We start from the raw sequence: 27,673 nt of genomic DNA on the forward strand, positions 1-27,673 counted from the left end.
GACTTTTCTCCTTCTCCAAAGCTTCGCGTCACACTCCTCTCCTAACCCACCGACTTGGTGACCCTGCCCAAACGCCAACCCATCATGCCAAGCGCGGAGAGAGAAACCAAGGGAAAGTCTCGCGCGAAATGACATCCAGCAAAAAGCCACCAACGCCTTGCAATGCCCCAAAGAACCAAGTGAATCGACAAGCAAGGAAGTAAGTAGTACCCAGCCTCAAAGTCGGTAGGCCCAGAATCATAAATTCGTCCAGCCGGCTCTTCGAACCCCGCTGCCACCTCAAACCAATCCCAGGCTTCTCCAGCACGCCCACCACCTCACCTGAACTCCAACTGGAAAGGCTTGAAACTACTATCCATCCCCCTACAATTCGGACAAACACTCATGCGTCCCCGACTCTGCCCATTAATAATCGCCTCGACACAGACAGCACAGAGTCCACAAATGCAATTCGTGCACGCATAACTCTCCTTCAGCACCGAAAGCCGCTTACACAGCGCGCAGTAGATCTGCACGCTCTGTGCCGAACCCCCGTTCCCACCTGAACCGTTCCCGCCGCCCCCGCTCGTGCTGGTGCCGCCGCCGGTGAACATGGGCGAGGTGTTGGACGAGTCGATGGAGTTGGGGTTCATGATGTGGAATTGGGAGCCCGTGCTGTCTGCGCTGCTGGCGTGGTGGTGGTGTGAGACGCTTGATAAGGAGGATTCGACGCTGGCGTAGGGGTGGAGTTCCGAGAGGCCGGAGTCGGCGGCTGGTGGGGGGGTGAGGGCGCGGTTAAGGGGGGAGGCTTGGAAGGATTGGAATTGCGAGCCTAGGGCGAAGGGTGGGAGGGATGTCCGGGAGGCGACTTGGGGGGATTGGTAGGGTGAGGCGGGGATCTGGTTGGGTTGATGTTAGATCAAAGCAGCATGCTAGAAGGGTTTGGTTTATGCTCACGGGCGTCAGATCTCTTGACCCTTCCTCCTCTGTAGCACTGGTCGCGGCGTCGATGAGGTCCTCCCAGCGCTTACCGTACAGAGCGGCAGCACTCGGCTCAGCAGAAAAGGCTTTCCTGTCGCCACTACTTCGCTTCGAAAAATCCTTTGACTTTCGCCGCTCGTGCTTGCCAAGTCTTGCTTGTTGACCCATGAGACTGCTCTTCCTTGGCCTGCCAGTCGTCGTCGACATCCTTCTATGGATACTAGACATGGTACTCGGACGTTCAGGTGACCGTGCTAAAATACTAGGTAACAAACCACTGTGATCCACACCACTAGAAGGGAAGGAAGTTACGCCAGGTAAACCATGAGTACTGTGGTCAGCATTCAGCATGGGAAACGTCGGATCATCTAACGCCGGATCGACGTGGAAGTGGTTCTTCATGTCGTGGTTGTGCTGATCGGCGTAGAATGTCTGAAGAAAGTCCGCTTCAGTCACAGTCGGCGACTCTATGATAGGGAACGTAATCACCTGATCGATATGATTATCAGCCTCTCCCCACCCTGCTGAGTCTGGTCGATGATAGTGCAGCTGTGCCAAGGCTGCGGCCGCGGACGCAGCGGGGATCAGTGAGCCTCGGCGATACTCGTCGGATGAACGCTGCTGCAGCTGCATATTATTGTATATGGCTGTTGCGTCGGCGTCGTCGGCGGTATAGTAGCCGCCATCATGTGACCCCAAGCCGGGGTAGCCTTCGAAGGGGTTGTTCAGCCCTATACCTTGGTCAAGGTTGAAGGTGGGTGACAGACCTGAGAGATCAGAGTGCTGGTGTTGTGGAAGGGGAGGGGCGAGCTGCACGGGGTTGCCGTGTGTGTCTTGCGGTGGCCGATCATGAGGCGGCGTGTTGATCATGAGCTCGAAGCTCTCCTTCGTCGCCGGCAATTTGGGTAGGTAGTACTCTGGATGGGCTCGGCGGATGTGCTCTTGCATGGAACGATATCGCTTCTCCTGTAGGACGAGCCATTGTTAATGTGTGTTCGGATGAGGTGAGGTTGGGGTGAGGTGAGGTGGAAAGGAGGTGAGGTCAGACGGCATGCAGTGTTGACAAGAAAGGAAGGAATGATGGTGTATGGTATGATAAGGTATGCCAGGCTGGATGGAGGGAGAGACTCACGCCGAGACATCGCTTCCTACAGCTGGAGCCATCCTGGTTACGCAACGGACAAACGACTTCGTTATTAAGATCGGACACTGAGAAAGAGCCCTGCTGAGGTCTCTGCGGCATGCTCGCTGCACGGAACCTGGGTCATTGATATAAATGTAGGTCGGGGAGCTGGTGACCAGAGCTCAGCTGCCTCCGCCTTGAGTAAGGTCGTGGTGGGTGTTGTGCTTCGCTCCCGCACTGCTGGCTTGAGCCTGAGCCGAACCCACAATGGAGCTTCACCAGCTTGATCTGACCCTCGATCGATGTATCTGTCCCAGCAGTACTACTGAAGCCGGCCAGGGCCTTGATAGCTTGAATTCGGGAGCTTGGGTCGAGTTGTGCGAGCTCTCCGTGTGGACGATGGGAAGCTCCCCTCGGTCGCGATCACGAAGCAAACGGTGGACAAAGCTCCCTCGAGCACAATTTAAAGTAGCTGAGTCTCTGCGTGGTACGCGATAGGATGATGCTCGGGATATCTGCTGCTTTTGTGTCGTGGATTTGCACCGAGTGAATAATAACGCGTTTGCAGTGCGAAGTAAGGCGTGGTGGTTGAGGAAGAAGGAAGGCGGGGTGATCATCTTTACCCCTCCAAGAGTGGCAGCGATCAGTTGTGAGGCGCGGCAGTTTGCCTTCAGCCAATCGGACTGATTACATGCGCCGGGCAGCCAGGACGACGGGTCCAGAATAATAATGTGCAATACATGTAACAACCGCGAATAGGCGTAGCTACTCACCATCGTTATCAATTTTCCACCATCTTGCAAGGCAGCTGATGGCGTGAGAAAAGAGTAGTGTGCCTGCAACCAATTCATGCTGCCACAGACGAGTATTGCGTAGGTGAATTGCTGACCTAGAAGTCATCGCTATCAGTCGCCCCCCAGGAGAGTTCGTTGTCAGCCCATCGAATCCATGGACCACGCGAAACATGAAAGAAGCGTGTACCATACTTTACGTTACAGGCTGACCATCTCCAATGGGTCTTCTGCCCTTTCGTAGCTGGAACGTACTATCACAGCAACGACTCGACCAATATATCAGAAACTCGAATTGGAGCCTGGAGAAGGGCGTGCGGCTAAATATCGAGCACGAAAATCTGACGCTTCTTCTATCGCCTCGACTTGCTGCAGATCGTCCATGCAGATCGGGCCGACCTGCTGCTGCCACTCCCATCTCCAAGCATCTACCCGCAATTCCAACCTCTTCATCCCCGGCATGACGCCTCGATGTTATTTCGTGCAGCATGCACCTCAATTTCGTGCTGCCATCCAGTCCGATCAATAATACGACGTTACACACCATGATCGACCAGACGACAGGTTTGTTTGCTTGCTCTCGCCTCTCTTATGATTAATTGTTCTTGCCTGCGTTGAAGCGTGTTTTGCTTCAAGTCTTGTTCTACATCTGATGCTTTCCACCATGTCTCTTATCATCGAGAAACTGAACGATGACACGACCTTCCTGTTCGCCTTCGCGCCATCGTTCGCGCCAAAGGACACCAAGACCGGCCGCAAGTTCCCAGGCGCGTTTACCATACTCATGGACCCGTGGCTGGGTGGGCCATCAACGATACTACACCCAAGCTTCCAAGTAGCCAGCCATACCGGATCAGCTGTCATCAAGTCCTTGACAGAGCTCGACCCGCCTCCCGACGTGATAGTCATTAGCCAGGACAAACCCGATCACTGCCATGAGCCGACGTTGTGTTCTCTACCAAAGGATACAAAGACGCGAATACTGGCAACTCCAGGCGCAGCCAAGACGATCAAGAGTTGGAAGTACTTTGAGTATGACATTGTGCACATCATGAGACCATACCACCCGACAAAAGCAGGCGTGCTGACGAAAATTCGACTGGAGCCGTATACCTCGAATAGCTCACCCGGTGAGATCACGATTGCGAACATTCCGACTCGACGCGATCTTACTGGACTGCATAATGCTATAGGCATCACATACCGACCACCAGGCTCACTTCTCAGCACTTTCGGAGACGACACGATCAGCCTATCCGACCTAGCTCGCGCGCCGAACAAGAAACACGAATTGCGAAAATCCCAATCAGCAGCCAACGTCTCAAAGTCGACACCGAAGCCAACGGCGACACGCGAACGATCTGACAGTGCTCCGCGACCAATTTACCTCGATCCGCTCGGCAAGACCCAACCTCCACTACCCACCCACACCACCACCACCACCACCACCACCCTCCCCTTCTCTGAACTCAAGCGCGTCGATTCCAAAATATCCCAAAAGACCAGACGTCACCGCGAGAAAACCCTCAGCATAATCTACACCCCTCACGGACTAAATATGCACACCCTGAACGACTACACAACCCACCATCTCCACCGCATCTCCGCCTATCCCCTCACCGCCCTCTTCCACTGCTGGAACACGGAAGAGAACCCCTGGATCCTCGGCGGTAAAGTCGCGAACGGTGCACCCAGCGGTGTCGAGGTGGCAGCCGCGATGGAGGCGAAACATTGGATCAGCACTCATGATGAGATTAAGGATTTGAAGGGTTTTGCTACGATTTGGTTGAGGAGTAGACGGTATTGTCATGAGGAGGTTATTGGGATGTTGTGGGAGGCGGAGAGTAGAAAGGATAGGAAGAGGAGAGACAAGACGAGTTTGAAGGTAATGGATGTTGGGGAGAGGTTTAGGATTGAGGGGTGAAGGTGGATATAACCTGAGCGAGGATCGTTCTGAGTACTCGACGTAGGGTGGGTAGGTAAGCTCGTCTCTACCTACGGCTAATAATGTCGGCGTCGATGCACGCTTGGTCTCCGAGCATGTGGATATCTTTCGGGAAACCGCCTGGAGGTCACTGCAGTGATATATCCGAAACATCTCGGGTCGAGATCTTCGATATCAGCTCGAGGTGGTCATGGGTTATGAGATTAATGTGTTGGTTCTGCTACAATGCTCATACCACTCGCCTGTTCTATCCATGGACATAGCATCCCATGGCTTTGATCAGGATCGTCGCATTCGAGGAATTAAACGACCAGTCGAAGCCTGTGAGCAGTGCTCGGATCGTAATACTGGGACCGCATCACCTGCTCTATAGGACCACGTCCAACGAAGTCATCTCGGCAACTTGGACCAACAATGACCAACGAAAGAAGCCAGGGCTTCCGCCACCATGCCTTACCTAAGCTTCTCGCTCTCCTCGCCTGAATTGCCTTCGCCACAGCAAAGAATATTTCCTGCTACATTACATGCGCCTCCTACTTCTCGGATGGCTCTCGCAATATCCTCATCAACGACTACGTTCCCATCTGCGAAGGCAACTGCTTCTCTGGCGCAACCTAGAACTCGATCGAGATCAACGGTGACTTCACCTGCGGCACCTTTTGCCAGATGTACTCGAGATGCGAATCGTCAGCATGGACTTGAGTGGATCGAGAGTGCTATTCTTTGCGGAGCTGGGATGTGCCATGCACGCAATTGACTTGAAGATGCGCTAGATGATTATCGCTAGACAAGACCAGCATCGTTTTCCCGTTGCCAAGACATGGTTGGAGACCTAGATGCCTGGATTACTTGAGCAGCTGACAAGATGCCATTAAATTTGCTGTATTTTCCCCCATCCTGCGTACAGTCAGAAGCTCTGCGTCTTGTCCGGTGTGATTGCTGGCCGAATCCAGCGCGTGGATTTGTCAAGCCTGTAGGGCAGACACGAATGTTGGTCCTTGTGAATAAAGCCCGTGGTGCCAGAGAGGCATGATACCATGTGACCGCCAATATTATGAGAATATTCGCCTGAATGTATGTTCGTAATAATAGGTCCCTGTCGTCGTCGCCGTCTTGGCACGTTTGAAGACCTTGCGCCACAGACTGCGCCACGATCTTCACTTCACTATGTGCACTCTCCTAACCCTTCATCATCGCAACAACAACAACAACAACAACAACAATACAAATATTGCGACAGCTGTGCGTTTCCGGCCTCCCGACAAGTATACGTTCACTCCAACCATATCTTGCTCAGCATCTCATCATCTCCACCCGATCTTGCGGACACCTTGAACACTCCACTGCCACCAGGTCCTGTGACATTCTCAGCATGACCCATCAAGGCTACAGAAGTGTAGCATACTTCGTAAACTGGGCGATTTACGGCCGTAATCATCAGCCCCAAGATATACCGGTTGAGAAACTGACACATATCCTCTACGCCTTCGCCAATATACGACCAGAAAGCGGTGAAGTCTACCTCACGGATCCCTGGTCAGACACAGACAAACATTGGCCAACGGACTCCTGGAACGATACCGGGACCAATGTGTATGGTTGTGCAAAACAGCTCTACCTACATAAGAAACGAAACCGAAACTTGAAGGTGCTTCTGAGCATAGGCGGCTGGACCTACAGCTCAAATTTCTGCGCACCTGCTTCGTCAGATGCCGGCAGACGGAAGTTTGCAGAGAGTGCAGTCAACATCCTCAAGAACCTTGGCTTTGATGGCCTTGACATTGACTGGGAGTACCCGAAGTCTGAAGCAGAAGGGCAGCACTTTGTCCTCTTACTACAGGCTGTAAGAGAAGAGCTGGAACGCTACTCGAATTGCCTGGCCGAAAGACCACACTTTCTCCTTACTGTAGCCTCACCTGCTGGACCGTCGAATTGTCAATGGCTGAAAATGAAGGAAATGGATCGCTATCTGGACTTCTGGAACATGATGGCATACGACTTCGCCGGCTCCTGGGATCAGCAGGCAGGCCATCAGGCAAACGTATACCCGTCTCGAGAACGACCGAAGGCCACGCCGTTCAGCATTGATTTCGCCGTGAAGTACTACATCGAGCATGGCGTGCATCCTAGCAAGATCGTGCTGGGTATGCCTCTTTATGGGAGGGCGTTCCAGGGTACTGATGGACCTGGTTGTGGGTATAGTGGTGTTGGGGAGGGTTCGTGGGAGAATGGCGTCTGGGATTACAAGGTACGTGTGTTGCTATTGATGTGCTGGGTTCGCCATGTGATGACAAGAAACACCGCGATCGGAACTGGGATGTGTGGACGGTGCATATCTGGAACCCGCTTTTGTTGTGGTACCGATGCAACATCGATCGTGTCCTTCTGGATGAGCGGGAGAAGCTAAATTAACTTGATCTAATCTGACAGCGCAATGTGTTGAGATGATACTGTGTTTTATCTCGTCGTGAACGTTAGCTAATGAAGGTGATAGGCACTACCTCGGCCAGGTGCGCAATACTACATCGACAAAGAGGCAATCGCATCATGGTGCTACGATCCAGGCACTCATTTGATGGTCTCCTATGACTCGCCAGAAGTGGCCACACAAAAGGTCGAGTACATCAAGCAAAAAGGCCTTGGAGGAGCGATGTGGTGGGAGAGCAGTGGTGATCATCCGTTGAATCATGATGAGAGCTTAATACGAGTTGTTGTCGAAGGCCTCGGTGGATATGAGGGCCGACATATGGAGCATGTGCCGAATACATTGCAATATCCGGAGACCAAGTACGACAACCTTCGAAACGGCATGCCAGGAGAGTGATCGGGTCGATCTGATTAGAGGCTTGGGCGGCAGTGGGTGCACTTGATCATGAGTGTGCATCTGAACCGATCCTGCGAGCGACTGCACTCCAAGGCTCCCATATCTTGAGACCATGACGACCTCTGCTCTATCTGCTCCATCATGCTGCATATGCGTACGCCACCAAGCTCAAGCTTCGGCAACTGACCCACCAGTCCGAGGAAGGGAGAAGACAATCATGGACGAATGCAGTGACTGTGAGACAAGCGGCGTCGAGCTGCATAGCTCTTGTGCGCAAACATTGTCCTTATGGTCTGCAATAAAATACCCGAATTGAAAGAGTAGCTTTCAGCATTCGCTTAGTTATTATACATCAGTGCTGACTGGTCGGAACCACTGCAAGGATATACTGCGTAGAGTGCAATGCAGTCGTCCTTATCGAAACAGCGAATGCTTCGGCGCATTGTCCGGCTTAAGGTTCAACAAGAAAACTTACTTTCGGCATCAAGCAGGTTGTCATACGTGTACCATTATTGAGGAAAGGCAGGACTGAGATGATCGCTCTCTGTACACCTTTGATCGGTAGATGTGCTGATAGTGACTAAGATTAGTGTAGAGTGTGTCAGCCTGCGCGAGCTTAATTCCGGCGGGAGGCTTGCTCTAGCTTGCAGCGTCGTACAAGAGCGTGAAAGCATATGCGTAGAGAAGCAGCTTTCGGAGACGTCGAGGGACGTCCATAGTCCCACTGTCACGACTGCCATCGAGTTTGCCAAGGTGAGGTCATGAGCGGCCTCGACGTTTGGAGTCAATCTGTGTTCTGCACCGAGCATTTCGGTGTTCCTCTACTTCCGCTCTCCGCTCGGGTTTTGTCCCGAAAGTGCATCCGAGCGGCACAGCACCGCAGCAGACATCACAGGGTCAAAACTTTTGCGCATCGAATGCCATGCCTTATCGGGCATTCTCGACCATCAATGAAGGCCGAATGCCCAGGGACGGTTGTGATGTGCCGCTGCTGCTGAAACTCTATCACTCACTGTGCATGCACTGCATACAAGAGTTGTGTAATATGCAGGGACCCTGAGCGGAAGGAGCAGCGTCCTGCACTACAGTCCTCTGAAAATGGCGGGATTTAGGGTCGCTGTCATATATGCGCCAGTCATGTGCTGTTTGTAAGATTGTAGTAAGATCGACGGCCGAGTAGTTTGGCATCTTAGCGATAGTATAGTCAGATAATGCCATAAACCCATCTGTTGTCGGCTGGCCATCATGATCATCGTCTTTGTAGCGGAGCGTGGGATCGGACCTATCGGGATCTTCCAAGCAAACCGCCCAAGCGAAGTTTGCTCTTCTTCGTCGTATTCCAGGAAGCGAATGACAAGCTCTCGTTTGACGAGTTGGAGCTCGCATTGCATTGTGTCGAACAAAGCAACGCGACCCTGCGCATTCTGCAGCTACACGCAAGATCGCAGCACTATGGTGAATCCATATGCTTGGAACAGATGTAGTGCGATTGAGGTAAGATCGTGATTCCAAATGCCATAGTAAGGTAGTTGTTGATGTAGCAAGTGGCGTATAATACACTGGTCGTGGCGCAATTGTAAAGCTGCAATGTAAGCGGCATTACTGTTGCCGAAACCCCCATAAAGCGGTACAACGCTCGGTAGCAGCCCGCGCCTCGCATTTCTTCTAACCCTACAACATCGTCGCATTCACAAAAGCCTAATCAGTAATAAGCTCTCACACCAGCCAATTGTGGCATCCTCACCTGTGGTTCTTTCTACTGACCTTCGGATCACGGCCGATGGTAGTATGCATATCCGCGTCCGCAATAGAACCCTCGTTCGGTCCACCCTGGTCCTCGGAGCGCGATTACAGATTCCTTCCGCATGATGATGCACACCTTGCGCTCTCACCTCACCACGTCGAGGCGGGGCGATTGGCACACAGACACTGTGCAGATTGGGTGCTTGCGTGCTTACAAAACGTGGGAGAGACGGCCGTTTGACGCACACTTGGCCCTGTCCTGTTAGTATGGCCAAGCATCTCACATTCGGCTTATATGCTCTTCAAGTTCTCTTCTTCTTTCGCCCCTCCCTGTCATGATCCTGAAATATTCGTCTGACCATCATATCCTCGACACCTCGATAGAGGACATTCATAGGTGGAAAGCAGGTATCAGTGAACGGACACCCTCAAGGATCTCCATGAAGCAGATGTCATCACAACACAAGCCGTCTCGTCTGCAAAACACCTGGTCTTCACTTTCGAGCCTCAACATGTCGCCAGCGCCAGTGTCTCCGATGGCAAAAATTGGACAGCCAATTCGATCGATCTTACAAGACTCTACAGACGCAATCAGGAAGCGAGTCTGTACAGCCTGTGATCGTTGTCGTCTGAAGAAGTCGAAATGCGATGGCACCTCGCCCTGCACTCGGTGTAGGGCTGACAACGCCATCTGCGTCTTCGGGTAAGCAATAGCGTAAGCGATGTAATCATTAGCCGCATATTGACTCAGAGGCGCAGCGTTCGCAAGAAGTCACATGACAAAGTGTATCCCAAAGGTTACGTTGAAATGCTTGAGCAACAACAGAATCAGCTTGTATCCGCACTCAACATCATGTATCACCGTCTACGAGCAGCGCAAGCGTGGCCTGGTGCTAAATTGCCTGAGGCGAGTGGCCATCCCTTGACACACGATATGCTCGCTTCTCTCGACCTACTCGAAACGAAGCAGGACGGAAGTGGTGAGGTGGAGACCTTCGAAGATGACTGTGGTAAATTGCAAGCAAGGCTTGTCGCTCACGGTGCTGGTTTTGTACAGCGACGAGGCTCAATTAGCTCCGACTCCGACCATAGCCAGCATGAGCGACCCCATTCGCATGGGGACTCACGACCTGGAAAGCGACCTGTCTTCCGTGAGAGCTTTGCATTCAACAGCACATCATCGACGCCCTTGATACGGAGTCCCGCGCCGCGATCAAATCCGTCGTTTCCACCAGCACAAACGTCACCTTTACAGCAATCGTCACCTTTACAGCAATCGTCACCGATATGCAACGACCCGCATTTCTACCAGGCAGAATGGGCAATTCCTGATCTGAGTAATCCCGAATCGATTTTACGATCACATTTCGCCACCCACATTCCAGACGCGAAGCAGACTATGCCAGACCTGCAAAACATGATGGACAGTGAGTCCTGTGACCCATCATATCTGGAATACGATAACACGTTCGACCTCATGTCAAGCATGTCCTACCAGCAGCAATTTACTAGTGCATACACTAGTGATATGCCAGGCATGACTGATTTCGCGACTGGACTGGACCCCATAGACCTGGATATCACGAACTTCATACAAGTCACCACCTAGATGGCCGACATTTCGACTGAGGTCCTGATCGGCATCGGCATCGGAGGTAATACTACGAGATCATGGACGGGCCCCGCACGCCAGCCTTTGGAACACGCCAAGTCAATTTCAGAGAAAGATCGACCTATGAAAGACGCGGTGCGGGCAGTGTGTTCAGATGTCGAGGGAGTAGTAGCAATATGAGTGCCGAGCACTGCAGCGGATGCACCGAGGCTCTGGCACTGAGGCTCGGCAGCAGACGTGATCATGCTATCGTAATGTTTACGAAGCATGACGAAGGGACTTTTGATTGCTTGACGTGCTGCGTTCTTAGCGAAGCATTGGCTCACATGTTCTGGTCGGAGGCGTTTATCCCGATCTGCCCGATATTGCGGGATCGTCGATTACAGGCAGTGAACATTACTGTAGAGGCATTGCTGCCGCGCTCACACGAAGTCTGTTCGGTGCCAAGACAAGATTCATATTGTTGTGCACGTCTTTCATAAATCCCCGGCGACCGAACGACGGGCAACTTGCATGCCAGGTCCGAGCGGCAATCGAGTTCCCCCTCACACCACATCCAAATGCTTGTGTACCATTTCTCTGTGCAGCACATTCGCATACCAGCCCTGAAACGCATGCGGCAACACCGACTGTCTTGTGTGTACTACAAGATCGATCGCGATACCCAATGTTGGTTTGATGGAGACATGGTCTGCTTCACATATATCGATGAACTCTTCCACCCTTCAGCCTGACCTTTTGGCTAAAATGCCCCTCCATCTGAGGCTTTATCAATGACCGGCTCCACAAAATAGTAATGAAAGATGGCATCGTAAGTAAAGCAGTCTCTTCCCTTTTAATGTTCTCCCGTTTCGTATCCCCTCGACTTGCAACATCCATCAGTCGCCGAACCTTCACCACAACCAGCGCTATGTCTAGCTCCGATTCCTTAAAATTCCTGCCGCAAGGTGGCATTATCCAAGAATTCAACATTGGTGGGAAGAACATTGTGCTTGGCTTCCCATCTGCGGAATCCTACAGGACTAAGCACAGCCCGTTCTTCGGCGAGAACATTGGACGTCTTGCGAATCGTGTTTCCGGCGCGAAAATCAATAGCTTGAATGGAAAGAGCTATAGCTTGGTAGCCAACAATGGACCCAACAGTCTCCACGGTGGAGCTGTTGGATGGGGTAAGAAGGATTTCGAGGGTCCCACTCCTGTCAGCAGGAATGGCAAGGAGTCGGTGCTCTTCAAATACCTGAGCAAGGACGGCGAGGAGGGCTACCCAGGAACAGTTGAGCTGCGCATGTGGTATATCACTAGCGTTGACAAGCACGAGGGAGTGGACAAGACGAGCCTTGAGATTGAGTATGAGGTAGAGCTTGTCGGGGACGAGTGTGAAGAGACTGTCGTGGGCGTCACCAACCACAGGTTTGTAAGCTCATGACCTGCGCCGCCTCATCTGCTAACCAATTCCACAGCTACTTTAACATCTCTGACGGTCCAACAATTGAAGGCACAAAGGTCAACGTGTCGTCAAACCTGCACCAGGTGACAGACAAGGACGACATCCCAACAGGAGAGATTAAGCCATTCCCGGGCATACCCGCAAACGAGGAGGTTACCCTTGGCGCTAAGGAGCCAGCTCCTGATCACTGCTTCATTGTCAACAACGACCCAGCCTCTGTACCGATCGACACTCGTCAGCTCGAGATGAAGCGTTTGATATCGCTCTATCATCCCAACACAAAGATCCACTTTGAAGCGTTGAGCACCGAGCCAGCCTTCCAGTTCTATACTGGCGCCCACATTGACGTACCAGAGATGGACGGCCTACCTGCTCGTGGACCACGAAGCGGTATGTGCATCGAGGCCAGCCGCTACGTGAATGCTATCAACGACGAGAAGTTGAGACATATGGTCGTACTCAAGAAAGGGCAAAAGTTTGGTAGCCGCACGATCTATCGAGGCTGGAAGGCATAGACGCTCGGCCGCCATCCGAAGACTGTAGCTTGTGCGTCAAGCAAACTTTCTGCGATGAGCACGATGTACGTTAGGGATTAGCATACCTTTGACTAGGTGATTAGATAGCATGGAAAGTACAGCTACCACTCAATACGATTTTCAGGTCAGATCAGAGGGCATAGCATAGTCAGTGGTGATATTCGGATATCACATGTGTCGTCAGTTACGACACCATTGCGCAGCAAGTCATGAAGTCCGCCACAGAGCGACACGTCGAAGAGATCCCGGACCGAGAGGATGAATTTGATCGGCGGCCTCCCACGTGTATAGAATCCCATCCGCGAGAACAACGTCCGCCAGGACGCCTCGCTACAACAAGCGGGTACCTGAGCACTTAGAAGTCTAAACATCTGCTCTTCGGTTCCACTTGCAATCTATCGTGAGGGCCTCGTGGCCACGCAGCACATGCATCACACCTTACCCAAATAAGCAATCTGTATAGCACCTTACGAGCCTAGTAGCATGCCGGCCGCGACTCGTATGTCCCAATGAGTGGTTTTGCTGTAGTATAAGGGTGGGAATCATGCTAAGCGTCCCACCAACAATGCCTGCTGCTGGTCGGATGCCGTTCTAGTGAACGTTGCCGCCCAGTCCACGGACCGTGCTGGCAGTGCGGGAGAAGGTTCTATGCATTCTAGCGTCAGAGTGTCTGAGGACTAGTGCAGGCAGGCGACCTAAACAGACGATAGCCTGGAGAGCCAGCCGAATGATGCAAATCGTCAGGTCTGAGAGCCTGCCATCACACGGTAACGTGAGGTCTCAGCGTAAGAAAAGAGGGAAGAATCAAACCTCGCATCGTGTCGAGACATCGATCAAGGGGTGAAAGACCAGGGCTTCGGATATCTGTCGCTCCTACTGACGTGAGCGGCTGCAAGCTTATGCAAGCCAGCTTTGTTTCCGCGGGTTTAACATCAAAGTCGACGTCTGGTTGGTCGTCAAATCTTCGGCCTTGAGCGATAGTAACGACCTTTGCGACATACCGAGGTGATCCTAATCTTTGATGATAAATTTTTCGAGGCGTGAAGACAGTAGACTTTACAGGACCAATCCGTCCCGAGGCTACCGTGAAGTGGCTCAAGGCAGCGAAATGTAACTGCCAGCTCGAAGAGGATCTCCATACGGAGCATGTCTGATGAGAGTCACATGGTATCACGATATTCTGCAGATTGACGAAGCAAGAGTAGCCATGATATCACTTCACTTTATACGCACGTATGTTGTCGATCGGTCTTCGCAGCTCGCCTTTTGCTTGATTCCGCCACGCCATATGCACCAGAAATGCAAACCCTACTGCTCTCAAGGTTACTCCCTTGCGAACAAGCCTGTCAAGGTTTTCCACAACCATGTGGCCGAGCGAAAGGCCAAAGCGACATGGTCATAATTCCGCTCCATCTAGTCTCTATCGTGCAAACTGCGGACAATAGTGCAAGCGCCTAAGGTACAAGTAGTGGAGCCCGCTGCTATAGCGTTGCGCCGATTGTCCTTCGTGCCACTAATGCAAGTTCGCGGTGATAGCGGCTTTTGCTATCCTGTTCCATTATACCGACCTTGCTCTCCGTGCTGTTTGGGGAGTTGCCATACATGTGATAACAGTATGTTTGTAATACGTCGGAAGTGCACCGCCACATGACCAGACGATATCGCTACTATGCCAGACCAGGTGCGGATGTCTCCTGAAGTGAAGCGACTGATAGACGGAGCACGTAGGCTGTCCATCGGCTATGTTCATTTCAGTCGACGATGGTGCCTGTATCCAGTAGATCTTGCAGCAGAGCTTGTCGACAAGACTCTATGCTGGCTACATCGCTGCGATATACACTCTCGTATGCATGGATGCTTAGCTGACTCAGGAAAGGACGCACGATAGACTTAGCAAAGTCGTCGCGACGCATCGCCTTGACATCTTCCTGGTCTACCACGCTATCGATAAGTAGTGGGCGGCGACCAGACATCCCATCTGCACGCGTGGATGACCGTGGCACCGTCTGGCTCCCATCAGCGCTGTCAGTGCCCAAAGCCTCCACGATTTGATCTGCCAGGGCAGTAGGAGACTGATCCAGTGGTTGGTAGACCGCATCGACTGTGTCCGTTATGTAAAGCCACTCGTGGAGCTGAAACTCGTCCGGCGATATGGTGATGAGCTGATCAAGCAGTTTACAGGCCTGCAAGAGGCCAAGATTTGGTAGCGCTTGAGTAGTATGACTTGATGGTGTCGCCATCAGCAGGCCTCCGCGAAGGTTGTCATTGATGCTTGGCCATAGGGGAGATAGCTGAGCTGGGCCGAATGATAATGTCAGTGCCTTGTAAAACAAGTATAGATCCGCTTTGATCGCAGACGATGGGGATGAAGAAGAAGTAGCACTGAACAGCTCCTCGATCTTCTCGTCAAAGTCGCGCAAATAGGTAGCCCAAGTGTCAGATGGCGAGGATAGCAGTATCAAGCAAATTCGACGAATGTTGAACTGCGTTTTCCGGTCAGCGTCGAGCCGGGCGGCGTTGGCGCCTACACCGAACATGATTCCCGCGCTGGAAGGTGCTATCAGACGTGCCAGAAGTTCCGGCATACGCTCTCGATCGCGAAGTGTCCATTGATGCAGAATGGGAAACCATAAGTCAAACATCAGTGCAGGCGATGACGCAAATAGGCGAGGGTCGTTGACAGCATCGGCGACATCTTTCTTCCATGCCTTAGCCGAAGGTTGAGAAGTCGCAATTGTAAGCAGCAATTCAAGCTCGTCCGATCCCACACTAGAAGGAAAGTTTTTGCCATGAATACCAGGACTCAGCAGATTGCTAGATATGCTGTTTACAACAGCAGTAGCACGGTCGACACTATCGACGAGCACATCGAGATCGGCCACGATTCGTGACAGAACCGGAGCAAGGGCCATATCGAGCTCACCAGGAGGTTTGTGTATGCGAGTCTGTTCAGACTGGCCCAACGAAGACGACCCCCCAGGCAACGTCGAGAAAGTAGCAGCTAAAAGCTTCTGAAAGATGTCTGCGAGTTCCTTTCGCATCTTCCTCTGCTCCCCAAAATTGGTATTGTGAGCTTTCTCGGCCAGCACATGTGCCATGGACAGCAGTATGGGCATGATGTTTCGATATGGAAGCGGGTTTGTCAGGACATCGCGGAGGAAGGAGACGCAGTTGTTCCACACTTCGTCCATAGCATCATCCTCGATGGACTGGAGGTAGATATGGAGGAAAAGTGCAATTTCGGCAGGAAGCAGCTCAATCGTCAGACTGGAATGTCTAGGTCCTTGGCTCGGTCCGCTGTTCATGCGACAGCACAATGCGTCTATGATAATCGGCAGCACATACTTCGGTCGGGTGCTCTGCATTGCTTGTAGCAAAGTTATTGTAGCAATATTGCCTGCGAGATAAGCGGGCTCGTTGCTCAGCCATTCACGTAGAAGTGCTTCGAGACTTTCGAGCGGCTCTACCAGGAACATCTGCTCTAGAAGATAGCGAGTCTTGTTTCGGAGCCTCGAAGCATAGTACGATGTGGTGGTAGACGCTGACTTGTCGTAATCGTCGCCGGCAGAGAAGCAGTTTGTCCAAGTCCATATTTTGAAACAAGCACGTATCGCATCGTGAAACGCTAGTATGACCGTCAAACGACTATTGGCTTGCGAAGTCTTGCTTAAGAGACCACTGGACAATTTTGCACCAGATCCGGTGGTTGTTAGAAGACCGACTGAATAATCCGTGGGTTTGGAGGGCTCATCTTCAAGGTTGCCGGCATCAAGTTGTTCGTGCGCTTTTGCTAATATGAGCTCGAGGGCATCCAGCAAGCACAGCAACGTGTTGTCTGGGTGGCTTGAGTCCACATTTTCTTGCGTGGAACTAAGAACCAGTAATTCAGAGAAGACCTTCTGCAGCTGCTTGCATATCGTTTCGACCAGTGGGAGTAAGCTCGTGAAAATCGCGCCAGCAAAGACTGGAAGCACATCTGAGATAAAGCTCACCCATTGCTCCATGCGAGATCTTGCTGATACACTCGCGAACGACAGTAATAGACACTCTAGCAGTCGGCTCGGTGGGACAATACTGTCATGTGTATTGCCATTTGTGGCATTGCCTACCTTCTTGTCTGCTGCTGGTGACGGTCTACCACGCAGAGATATGATGCGGCTCTCTTCGATAGCACCGACATTACGCGATTGATGCAGGCGTCCCAGCATTGCTTTGGTGATCACTGATAGAAGCAATCCCTGCGATGCACTATCGTTCTGGCGAAGACACGCTATCGCAAAGTCCAGCAGTAGGTCCTCAAGTTCGATATGAAAGATCTCCGTACTGTCAGATTTGGTCAGGATCATATCGACAATGTTCAGGACTCCGCGACGCAATTTCGAGTCTGTAGTACTGGCCGAGCTCAGGAGATCCAGCAAAGATCTAAGGAGCATTACCACGCCGTCGTCTGATGGTGTCTGGTCATTCAGCGACTCCGTGCTCTTCAGACATTGCCATGTCCATGGGGTGGCGGAGGAAAACACGGACTGGAGCAGGCCACAGACATACGTCAATTCGCGACTGCGCTCGTCCTCCGCTCGCGCGATGATGCTGCTTGAGCCAACATCACTACGGATACTCCAATAACGGGCCAACAGACAACCAAGGACACTGTCCAAGGTAGGTAAGCTTCCCAACCAGAGAGTAATCGTCTCAAAAGTCTCACTACCTGGATCCGCCAGCGAATCTAAAATGGCGAAAAGCGGCTCGGTTAACAGCTTAACCCGGTGTGTTGCTTGCGAGGTATCTATCACAACGGACGTGGCGCTGCTACGTCTGCCCGATATTGCCCCTGCGGCCGAGGGTTTGGATAGAAGGGTATGATTCCACAATACCATGAAGCGCTCGAGAGTCTCCCGGTCCAGGGTGGTACGCAACTTGATGGCTTTCGGAGTCCAGCAGGCTGGCCCCAGCAATTCGAGAAGTGCCACTTCGAAGGCATCGGAAGGTGCTGCAGCACGCTCGATCTGCCAAAGACACTTCACCACTTCTACATGATACTTCGGCCGTCGTGGTGACAGATGGCTCCATAAGTGTGTTGCGAGTGAATTGACCAGATGCAAGAGCTGAGGTGCGGAAGCTAGCGCAACACCTCCACCACTGGCGAGAAGATTTGTGACAGAGCTCAACACACGGACAGGCACTGTACGTCCTTCAGCGTTGATCGGCTGTAGATACTCGTTCAGCGTGCTAAACAAGCGTACGGGTGCTGTCTCTAGGTCGTCCCCAAGCTTAGCTAGCAAGCTAACGAGAAGCTCGATACTTTGCTGAACGGAACCGACACTGCTCGCTTGGAGACAACGTATTGATAGCTCCGTCAGCCTATGCAGTGTACGCATGCCTAGTGAGCGGGCATCAAGAGGTGGACGGCGTTTGCCAGTCTTTGATGAAGCATCGAAATAGAAGTCACCGATAATTTGTGCCACGTCAATGTCGCTAGGCTCCTTCGCAACTACGGAGCTATCCCGCGTCTTTGGTGCAGCACGGTGGAATAGGAAGTCCGGGACCATTGCGAGAAGGTGCTCTGCAACGTCCAACCCGAGAGACAGCATCTCAGGCGCCATACTGCCATCCAATGGACGGGCAAGCATCTCCACCAGGTAGGTCATGGCTAATGGTGCATGTACCTGTCTCATCTCTTGGTCTTGTACGTTGAAGTGTTTGAGAAGCCATGATACCATGCTCAAGGATCTCTTGTTGCTTTGTTTGCATGCGTCTTGCAGGATGCTGACGATGGTCGACCAAATCAAACCAGCCTCCACGCTGTCAAAAAATTGGCTTGCGCTTGTGAGTACCTCCGAGAATGCTGCTGATTCTGCTGATAGACTGTATTCATAAAGATGTTGGAGCGCAGGCAAGAAGATTTCGGGTAGGAGTGAGCCGCCAATCTGCCATGTGTCCATAAGCGAGAGACAAATAAGGTACGCACGACCTCTCTGGCTCGGGTCATCAGATTTCGACGATAGCATAGTAAGTATCGAACGTTGAAGCGAAGGTCGTGCGCCTTCCACAAAGTATGTAATTTGCTGACTGGGAAGGATGTCGCTCGAACTGTCCTTGGTCGCAAATGGAAAGAGCTTTCCGTCTCGTGCTTCCTTAGTATCTGGACCTAGCATCCATGACCATAGTCTGCGATTGAGTCCCATGTCGCGACGAAGCAGGATGGACAAGGCAGCTGTCATTAGCAGATCGATATCATCTCGGTCCAAAATGGAGCTCATTACTGGCGAGTGGAACGGTAGATGAGTTACCAATAAGTCTAAGAAACCACGTTGTACCAACGCTTGAGCGTCAGTCAAGCCCGCTGCGAAGCAACGGATTAGTAGCCCCGGCTCAGGAGATATTATTGCTAGCAGATCGTCTGGCAGATCTACCTCTGCTCCCGGAGCCGATGCTAGTGCTGGTCCTGGATATTGGTTCCTGTTCACCACCAATCGCGGTAACCTACGTACCAGATAATTCAGCGAACCCGGGCGCCGACTAGGACTAGTCATCGTACATAGGAACAGGCTCTGCCAGAAGAGTCCAGCTGAATCACTGGTAGGTCCCTGAGCAAAATGCACCTCGAGTCGCTGCAGTATCAGGACTGCACGTTCAAAATCCTCGCTGGTCTCATCGTCGAGGGCTGGTAACACACTTGAAACCATGGATTTGAGAGCAGGCCGGAGCTCGTTGATAGGTGCATCCAGTATATAGTCCTCGAAGAGATGGTAGACGCCTGGCCGGATGGACAGCGAAGCGAAGGCAAGGACGGGAGCCAGGCCAGGCAGGTAGTCCTGGAGGTGATTGGCTACATATTCGGACTGATGTTGATTAGCGGGATGACGTGAAGACCAGATTGATCGCACTTGCACCAAACTTCGAGAAGATATAGTCGTAAACTTCCAGTGCCCTCTGATGGACACCCGAAGGCAAAGCAGGATTCAAGCATTGAGCCAGCTTTGATGCCACAGCGTTGGTGTGCGGCAGAGTCGGAACATCCTTGGGGTGGGCTTGTATTGCCTACCATATGTCAGTCAACTTTCATGGATGCGGAGACATCAATGATACCTTCAAGAGGCGGTTCAGGAAGGCAATGTAGTCAGCCCACTCGTGGGGCGAGGTTTCCCATGATGCAACTGCTCGCTCAACCAACGCTCCGTAGCGACGAAGTCCCTTGTCGGCTCTGAAGAGTTCTGGGCTCGAATTAGTGTTTACTGCTACCTACCACGGCGAGGTGCAACGCACATACCGTCCTCGACGGCTCGACGGTGCTCTGTGCGTGGCACAGGCGAAGATCGTCCAGAGCTTGTTGGTGACACGGAGCGGCGTCCGGTCATGAGCTCCAAACTCATTATGAAGGCCTGACTATCATATCTGTCAAGTGTGTTCCTTGGCGGCAGAAATTATGGCAGATGGATTTGTCGTCGACTGTATTGCTGTTGCCAGGTTGCGCAAGACTTGGAGACGCGTCTCGCGAACCGAGAAACGGGCGAAGCTCGGAGAAACTGCCACTGCTCATTCACTGATGATAACTTGTCACTGGAGATATTGCATCATGCTGGAAACAAATATAAGAGGTCGCTGATGCCGAGTGGTTGAGACAATGCAAGACGATTTGAAGCCAACGTTAGGGGAGCAGGACCGGAGCTTGTCATTGACGAAATCGCCCCCGGAAGCCCCTAGGACCGACCATGATGAGTTACGAAGTATTCCAGGAGATACGGTTCCATCAGTCGAAGTCTCACGGGAGCTGACGCCACCACCATTACCCCCTCGACCCCGTCTCGAAGTACAAGGTCGACCGGCAACGTCTAGTGGGAGCTCACTACGACTGTCGAAGAGGACGTCACGGCCGCAGCTACTTTCCCAACCTACGACTGCGCTGTCGTTGACGGATGTCCATCCGCAGGGACGCCTAGAGTCTGGAAGCCTACAGAGCTCTCCGGCTAGCCGTCCGGTCTCTCGCAAGCAAAGTGCCAGCCACCTAGGACGGTTCGCTGGCAGTAGCGAGAGCGGTGGTGATGATTCAGCGAGTCTGAGAAGCTATGCGCCCACGCTAGACGCTCGTCTGGATGGCGAAAGTCTTCTTGGTGGTCTGGTAGAGACCGAGGAGACACCGGCATGGCGAGCACTAAGCGCTCAAATTGAAAGGGATGATCCCTTTGGCAATATTGAGACTGTAGATAACGAATTCAGCTCACAACTCGAGCACGAATTTGACAGTCTCGAGACTGGCGAGAACGATCTCAGGACCGAGGATGATTTACTAGAATTGTGGAAGGCAAAGCTGAAGCACTTCTTTATCCTTTCCGCTTCTGGTAAACCTATCTACAGTCGGCATGGTGACGATCATCTCATCAGTCATTATATTGGCGTCGCTCAGACCATAATATCGTTCTACCAAGGGGCCGACGATCCATTGAAGAGCTTCACTGCTGGCGATACCACATTTGTCATGGTTGCTAAGGGCCCTCTAAATCTAGTGGCAGTCAGCAGGCTAGGTGAAAGCGAACCACAGTTACGGACTCAGCTGGAGTCACTCTATATGCAGATCTTGTCAACTCTGACGCTACCCAGCATTGAGAAGATGTTCTCGAAACGACCTTCCACAGATCTGAGACGCCCACTAGAAGGTACAGATGTCCTCCTCGATGGTCTCGCCGATGGGTTTACACGTGGATCACCATCAACACTACTGTCAGCACTAGAATGCCTACGTCTCCGCAAGACTCACCGACGCACGATCAACGAGACACTCCTCAAAGTAAGATCGCCAAACCTGCTATATGGTCTCATAGTAGCGGCGGGCCGCTTGGTAAGTGTCGTCCGACCCAAAAAGCACTCCCTACACCCAGGCGATCTCCACTTAATCTTCAATATGCTCTTCGAAGCCGGCAGCGTCAAAGCGAGTGATGGCGAGAATTGGGTCCCCCTCTGCCTTCCTGTCTTCAACAACACAGGCTACCTTTACATGTACGTAAGCTTCTTCTCCACCTCCTCGTCTCCAAGCAGCAACAACGACACCACATCACAGACTGGGAGCGAACGACCGGCCTCAAAAGTCAAAGACGACGAGCTCGCTATCGTCCTCATCTCCGCCAACCGCGAGTCCTTCTACGAACTCCGCAAAATGCGCGACGACCTCGTGCTCCAACTCGAGAAGAACCAAAGCATGTCCCTGATCAAAACAGCCATCCACGCCGGCCATCAACCCTGCACAGACATCGTCCCAGGAACACCACTCCGCCACTTCCTGTACAAATCCCGTGGGAATGTCCAATTCACAATGCCCTCATTCGAACCACATTTCCATGGTCTAGTGGCCAAAAGGAAACTGATGTCCTTATACGCTTCGTTGCATGAGAACTTGCATTCGCGGACGGCGAAGACGAAGGTGGTGCATGTTGTGGGGAAAGAGGCGACGGCTTTGGCGTGGGAGACGCCTTTGTTTGAGTTGTTCTGTGTGGCGGGGCCAGGAGCAACCAGGAGTCAGTTGGCAGCTGGGGCTAATCGGGTTGTGCAGTGGGTGCGGAGGGAGGAGGAGAGGGTATTTATTATTGGTGGGGCTGTCTTCTGAATCGGACACGTTGAAGACAAAGCCCCTGGGAAGCCAAGCATGTGGTGAACGCTTCGTGGTTAGAATCGAGGCATCATCGAAACGGCTGCCAGAGCCAATGATTGATCTACTCTCTAACTGTAAGCCACCCTACCAGGCTCGATTCCTAGAACCACCAGGACCACCACCAAACCCAGACCCAGACATCCTTGCCGCTCTCCGCCTCACCGCCCACCCTCTCGCCATCCTCTGGAAAACCTCTACATCCTGTCCCCTCGCCTCGAACTTCGCGGCCAAAACCCTTCGCCACGCCTGCTGCAGAACAATAGCAGCATGCACCAGTCTCTGCTGAGTCTGTACGACCGTCGCACAAGCATGTGCCAGCTTTGCTAGCGTAACTCGTTGGGAAACGTGCCTGAGTGCCTTCCTCCGTCTGATCCACTGCTGGATGACGCGGGCTGCTCTGTGTTCCTTCGCTAGAGACAGGAGCTTAGACCCGAGTAGCGCGAGTCGTGAGATCGTGGTTATGCGAGTCGGTATAGTGGTAGTAGAGGAGGTGAGAGATGCTATGAAGGCTGGACTGCAGCCAAGTGAAAGGAGAGATTGCGCGAATGTGGCCTTAGAGCTATTTCGCGCACAAGGCAGTACGTCGGCGAACGAAGTCAGTATTGTGTTGTACACTTTGCCGTCCGCGAATGATGTTGTAAGATTGCGAACTTGGAGGTTCTTGTCCACGCTGCTACAGCGAGCAGTAGCCCATAGCAGTAGCGTGTCTTCTCGATCCGACTGCTTGGAGTGCGTTGTCGCTATCGTGTCTCCACCCGTCTGCTCGATGTCTTTTGCAAGTTCGTTCTGACCCACGAGTTGCGTGAAAACATGTTGGTTGATCAGATCATAAAGAAGATTTATTGTCTTCTCGCGGTGGCCGTCCACGATATCGTCAGCTGTAATGTCTACGGACCAGTCGCTATACTCCTGGAGCGCAGTCAACGCGATCTGTACGTTGTAGAGCTTTTGTGCACGACCGAGACAAGGCATTTTGACGTGCTGGGACAGGACTCTCAACGTGCCAGCATCATAGTTGGGAAAGTCGCTTTTTAGTATCATCTGGTCTGGAAGGTGCAAGGTCATGGTCGCTTCCTCTACTTTGCTCCCTAAAGAGGGCGCCTGACCTTGGCCAGAAAAGAGCAGTAACTCGACCAGCCTGGTCAACCGGATTCCGTCTCGAAAGTCTATTGCAATGTTGCCGATGTGATAGTCCACCTCATCAAGCGGGTCCTGGACGTGCTCGAGCATGAAGTCGAATCGGCGTAGCGTACGTGTAATGTCGCCGATAGATGGTACGAGGAGGCTGGAGAGCGCGTGAAGCACGGCTGCAGAAGACCTGTGCTGCGCAGTGCTCTTGAATAGCCGACCAGATACCGTGCCCGTGACTTTAGCCTGGTCAAGCAGCCATGTGAGCATCAGACTACGAAGTACTGTCTTCTGCCATCGTCGAATAGCCAGATCGTCGGCAGTCTCCACTCTACCATGGTTGTTGCCCTCATCAAGGTCCTCAACGATGACGAAGAAGGTCTCGAAGAAGCTGACAAGGCTCCGAGTTGAGCGCGTGTTGTCCAGAGATCCAGCTGAAGGAATTAGAAGACTTGAGGATCTCGAACTTTGCATTTGTCGTCCGACCACAACCTCTGCAACCCTTTGGAGAGCTTCCGGCTCATAGTTTCGCAGCCACAATCGCAGGAAGCGCTTCCGCAAGCCAAGATCTTGCGTGATGTCTGGTGGCGAGGACATATCCTTTGGTCGGCTGAGAGCTCCGCATTCCAGCGACGCCTGCATTCGATTGTGGAGGGTCGTGACCTCGGGTCGGTGGTAGATCTCAAGGAGTTTCTGTCGTAGACTAGTATCATGTTCTTCCCACTGCTTTGGCTGTGCGTGATCATATACGGTGTTGACAAGCTCGGTCAAGGCAATCTCTTCTTGGCTGAGATATCCCGTGCCATAGAGCTGCGGTTGCTCAACATCCTCGACCAAGACAGGATACTGGGATAACTTTGCACTCGCAGGGGCCTGGAACGTTTTTAAGAAAGCTGGACGACCATGTGGTCTTGGTCGCTGGCTATGTGCGGTCGAAGCGGCCAGTGATGAGTGGTGCTGCATGTCCTTTCGCTTGAGCGAGATTCCGTCTGGTCTAACCGTTGTCCGAGATCTGGGTGCAGGCACAGCTTTTCGAACCACCGTCGTCTGCCTGGCTTGCGAGGACACAGTGGGTTCAAAAAGTCTCGACTGGGCTGCAGCAGTCTTTACGGACATGACCGGCGCCACAGCAGGCTTGACACTTTCTGTCTTCTCGAAAGACTTTGCAGCCGTTGACGCCCTGGGCGGCACATTCTCCTTCCCACCTCCTTGACCAGCAACTTCATAGAACGTGTTGCTGACGTTTGTAGTGGCGCGCATGTGTCGTAGCGGAGCACGCTTCGGAGCCATAGACATCCTCGGCCCCGGTGCTGGTGGCGAATGTTCCTGCACCCGAGTAACTGTCTCAGGTCGAGGTACGTATGGCAGGGACGCTACTGTAGGCAGAACAGGTAGTTGGAAGGTGTCGTCTAGGCGTGTCGAGTTCGCTCCCGGATGAATGGTCAACATGGTCGTGTCATCCGGCACGTAAATCGTTCGTCTTCGCGGGTTCTTCTTCAATGTTCCCGCCACTGTCGCATTTGCCGCAAGCATAGTAGTCGATGCCGGCAAGAGACTTGTCCGCGGTTGCCGTATCTTGCCCATTGTATCTCTGCTCGCCAGCCCATCTGCGTCCATCGGAAGTTTCTGTGCAGGCTTGCCCAAGAGCGTTGCGCCAACCACTGCCCTCGGTTTCTCGAGTGCCAACTCCACATCCTCCAGCACATCTTCGAAGATAGTGATACCGATATTCCTATCGGTCTTGCGCACAAAGGTCGATTTCCTCCTTGGTTTTGCACCATGCGTTAAGTCTGGTCGTAATGCTCGCGTGTAATCGATATCTATCGTAAGCGTGTCGTCTCGTCCAGGCCAGCGCGTCTTACTGTTGACAGGTCCGGACGGACACGGTGTTACCATTGATATACGCGACATGTTGTTGTGCCGGTATCATACCATATTGCTGTATAGCGAATGCTCATGCTCGAGATATGCAATCTCAAGTCTTCCGTCGCGAACCACGTTTCTTGGCACGTCCAAACACTCCCGTCGGACTGGCAACGACTGCAACAAGGTTCGGGACGCACGGCAAGATCGACGCTTGTCGGTCCCCCACCTGCTTCTCGATCATCTCACGCAAATTGCCGTATCGAGACACTTCTCTTTCCGTCTGACCTCTTTCTACACCACTGGCCACAATGTGCCTGTGCGGCCTCCATCGACTCTGTCATGCTCAGCAAAAAGCCTAGCCTTCTCATCAGCGCTTACTGCAGCTTCCACTCCCTTCATAACGCCGCCGGATCGACGACGTCATCATGTCGACGGCCACGAGATGGCACGCGACAATCTACACGAGCACACGATGCTAAGAAAAGCTACGCAACGTTAACAGGCGACCATGATGCACACCATGAAGAGCCTCGCGAGGCACCAAAGAGAAAGCCCGAGCACCAATGGCCCATTGCACCTACGGGCCACCAGCACCCAACACCTTACCAGATCCTGTCCATGAAAACGACAACAGCCACATACACAAAGGCACGCTATTACCAATTGGTGAAGATGTACCACCCCGACCTCAGTCACACTACTACATCCAACCATCCCTACCCAATGAATGCCACCATCAAGATGGAACGCTACCGCTTGATCGTCGCAGCCCACACAATCCTCTCGGACCCCGTCAAACGCAGCGCTTACGACCGCTTCGGCTCAGGCTGGAACGGTAAACCCGAGGTCGGTGCTCGAGCATCGAACAGTACTTACGCCCATCCCGGACCAGGGCCATTCAGTCAGAGCTGGCAGACCGGCCAAACCAGTGACCCAATCTGGCAAAATGCAACCTGGGAAGACTGGGAAAAGTTCTACGCCTGGCGCGCCCGTCGCGCATCGGATCCTAACGCCTCTCCCACCGACGATCCGCACCAATCACCCTTGTACATGCGAAACTCGTACTTCGTCCTCCTCGTGGCTGTGCTAGCCTTCGCCGGAGGCTCAGCAAACTACAATCGTGCGCAAGACGCAGGGACATATTTCGTGGAGCAGCGAGATCTAGTCCACGATCGGGCGGCGAAGGAGTTGAGGAGGGTGAGGCAGGAGGTAGCAGGTGTGGGGTCGCGGGATGAGCGGATCCAGTGGTTCTTGAGGCAGAGGGAGGCGACGATGGGGAATCTGGCTAATGATGAGGTGGAAAGTATGCGAGATGAAAAAGCGGCGCGGATATTGCCGGAGCAGGATATTTGTCGGAGTGAGGATGTCCGGGACAGGAAGACTTGAAGGATATGATCTAATCTTGATCAAGACACACGACTATGTAGGCGAAAGGCGACCCATGGTCCTACGACATTGCCGCATCGAATGCTTGCAAGCCACTGGACATGTTCACGCTTACGGCAGACCGCCTCTTGGACAGGACGCCGTAGGGGCTGCAGACTGTCCTGCATTCGAGTGCTAAGAGTACCTGGTGATCGCAGGTCCTAGACGCTATCCATCAGCCTACACTCTCACATGTGCGGATGGGCGTTATGAGCCCACCACCAGGGAGCTTCAGGTGAAGCCGTCTTCGTGCTGCGGAAATGCCGAGCCGGGTAATGAAGCACAGAATCGCGGCCTCTTGACCATGGTTGACCTAAGGCCGCGCCCCGACGATGACAGAGCATCATAGAAAATGTGCCAAGGGATAGAGGGTGGCCGATTTAGTTCATAGTACATATGAGGACTCTGTATATACCGTATATGTATCGAGATCTGCACGTCACACTTGACGAGCAGACAGGCCATCTCCGCTATGAATACTCCTGCTGTCGGATGAGAATGCAAACCCGAAAGTAGATGTCTTCGCGTTATTGAGGTGTTGGCAACTCTTCATGCACTAATACGCCGAGTGAGCAAAAGCAGCGTTCGTGTTTGGTAATGAGATGGCATGGTGGGTTTGATCTTGGCACG

At 52.7% G+C, this 27,673-nt stretch overlaps 9 protein-coding genes across 9 annotated transcripts; 6 read left to right on the forward strand and 3 right to left on the reverse strand.

Moving 5' to 3' along the window:
- Nucleotides 1–317: 317 nt before the first annotated feature.
- Nucleotides 318–1,908, reverse strand: LTS14_002609 (uncharacterized protein; the record flags this gene model as incomplete). The annotated part of the gene is made up of 2 exons (XM_064835315.1): nt 318–878; nt 937–1,908. 2 exons carry the CDS (start codon nt 1,906–1,908, stop codon nt 318–320), a joined length of 1,533 nt encoding a protein of 510 aa, XP_064697250.1.
- A 1,630-nt stretch (nt 1,909–3,538) lies between these two features.
- On the forward strand, nt 3,539–4,798 carry LTS14_002610 (uncharacterized protein; the record flags this gene model as incomplete). Its single annotated transcript, XM_064835316.1, has 1 exon — nt 3,539–4,798. The coding sequence occupies one exon, from the start codon at nt 3,539–3,541 to the stop codon at nt 4,796–4,798; it is 1,260 nt and encodes a 419-aa protein (XP_064697251.1).
- Nucleotides 4,799–6,191: 1,393 nt separating this feature from the next.
- Nucleotides 6,192–7,643, forward strand: CHT4 (Chitinase 4; the record flags this gene model as incomplete). The annotated part of the gene is made up of 2 exons (XM_064835317.1): nt 6,192–7,067; nt 7,314–7,643. The coding sequence occupies 2 exons, from the start codon at nt 6,192–6,194 to the stop codon at nt 7,641–7,643; spliced, it is 1,206 nt and encodes a 401-aa protein (XP_064697252.1).
- Nucleotides 7,644–9,898: 2,255 nt separating this feature from the next.
- Nucleotides 9,899–10,995, forward strand: FCR1 (Fluconazole resistance protein 1; the record flags this gene model as incomplete). The annotated part of the gene is made up of 2 exons (XM_064835318.1): nt 9,899–10,089; nt 10,146–10,995. 2 exons carry the CDS (start codon nt 9,899–9,901, stop codon nt 10,993–10,995), a joined length of 1,041 nt encoding a protein of 346 aa, XP_064697253.1.
- A 913-nt stretch (nt 10,996–11,908) lies between these two features.
- LTS14_002613 (uncharacterized protein) lies at nt 11,909–12,960 on the forward strand (the record flags this gene model as incomplete). The annotated part of the gene is made up of 2 exons (XM_064835319.1): nt 11,909–12,408; nt 12,459–12,960. The coding sequence occupies 2 exons, from the start codon at nt 11,909–11,911 to the stop codon at nt 12,958–12,960; spliced, it is 1,002 nt and encodes a 333-aa protein (XP_064697254.1).
- A 1,772-nt stretch (nt 12,961–14,732) lies between these two features.
- Nucleotides 14,733–20,354, reverse strand: LTS14_002614 (uncharacterized protein; the record flags this gene model as incomplete). Its single annotated transcript, XM_064835320.1, has 4 exons — nt 14,733–19,823; nt 19,873–20,022; nt 20,071–20,195; nt 20,252–20,354. The coding sequence occupies 4 exons, from the start codon at nt 20,352–20,354 to the stop codon at nt 14,733–14,735; spliced, it is 5,469 nt and encodes a 1,822-aa protein (XP_064697255.1).
- Nucleotides 20,355–20,605: 251 nt separating this feature from the next.
- Nucleotides 20,606–22,579, forward strand: MON1 (Vacuolar fusion protein mon1; the record flags this gene model as incomplete). The annotated part of the gene is made up of 1 exon (XM_064835321.1): nt 20,606–22,579. One exon carries the CDS (start codon nt 20,606–20,608, stop codon nt 22,577–22,579), a length of 1,974 nt encoding a protein of 657 aa, XP_064697256.1.
- Nucleotides 22,580–23,124: 545 nt separating this feature from the next.
- Nucleotides 23,125–25,663, reverse strand: LTS14_002616 (uncharacterized protein; the record flags this gene model as incomplete). Its single annotated transcript, XM_064835322.1, has 2 exons — nt 23,125–23,138; nt 23,197–25,663. 2 exons carry the CDS (start codon nt 25,661–25,663, stop codon nt 23,125–23,127), a joined length of 2,481 nt encoding a protein of 826 aa, XP_064697257.1.
- A 696-nt stretch (nt 25,664–26,359) lies between these two features.
- On the forward strand, nt 26,360–27,004 carry JID1 (J domain-containing protein 1; the record flags this gene model as incomplete). The annotated part of the gene is made up of 1 exon (XM_064835323.1): nt 26,360–27,004. One exon carries the CDS (start codon nt 26,360–26,362, stop codon nt 27,002–27,004), a length of 645 nt encoding a protein of 214 aa, XP_064697258.1.
- Nucleotides 27,005–27,673: the final 669 nt, after the last annotated feature.

Source organism: Recurvomyces mirabilis (genome assembly GCF_035927965.1).
Source record: "Recurvomyces mirabilis strain CCFEE 5264 chromosome Unknown scaffold_5, whole genome shotgun sequence".
Lineage (NCBI taxonomy): Eukaryota > Fungi > Ascomycota > Dothideomycetes > Mycosphaerellales > Teratosphaeriaceae > Recurvomyces > Recurvomyces mirabilis.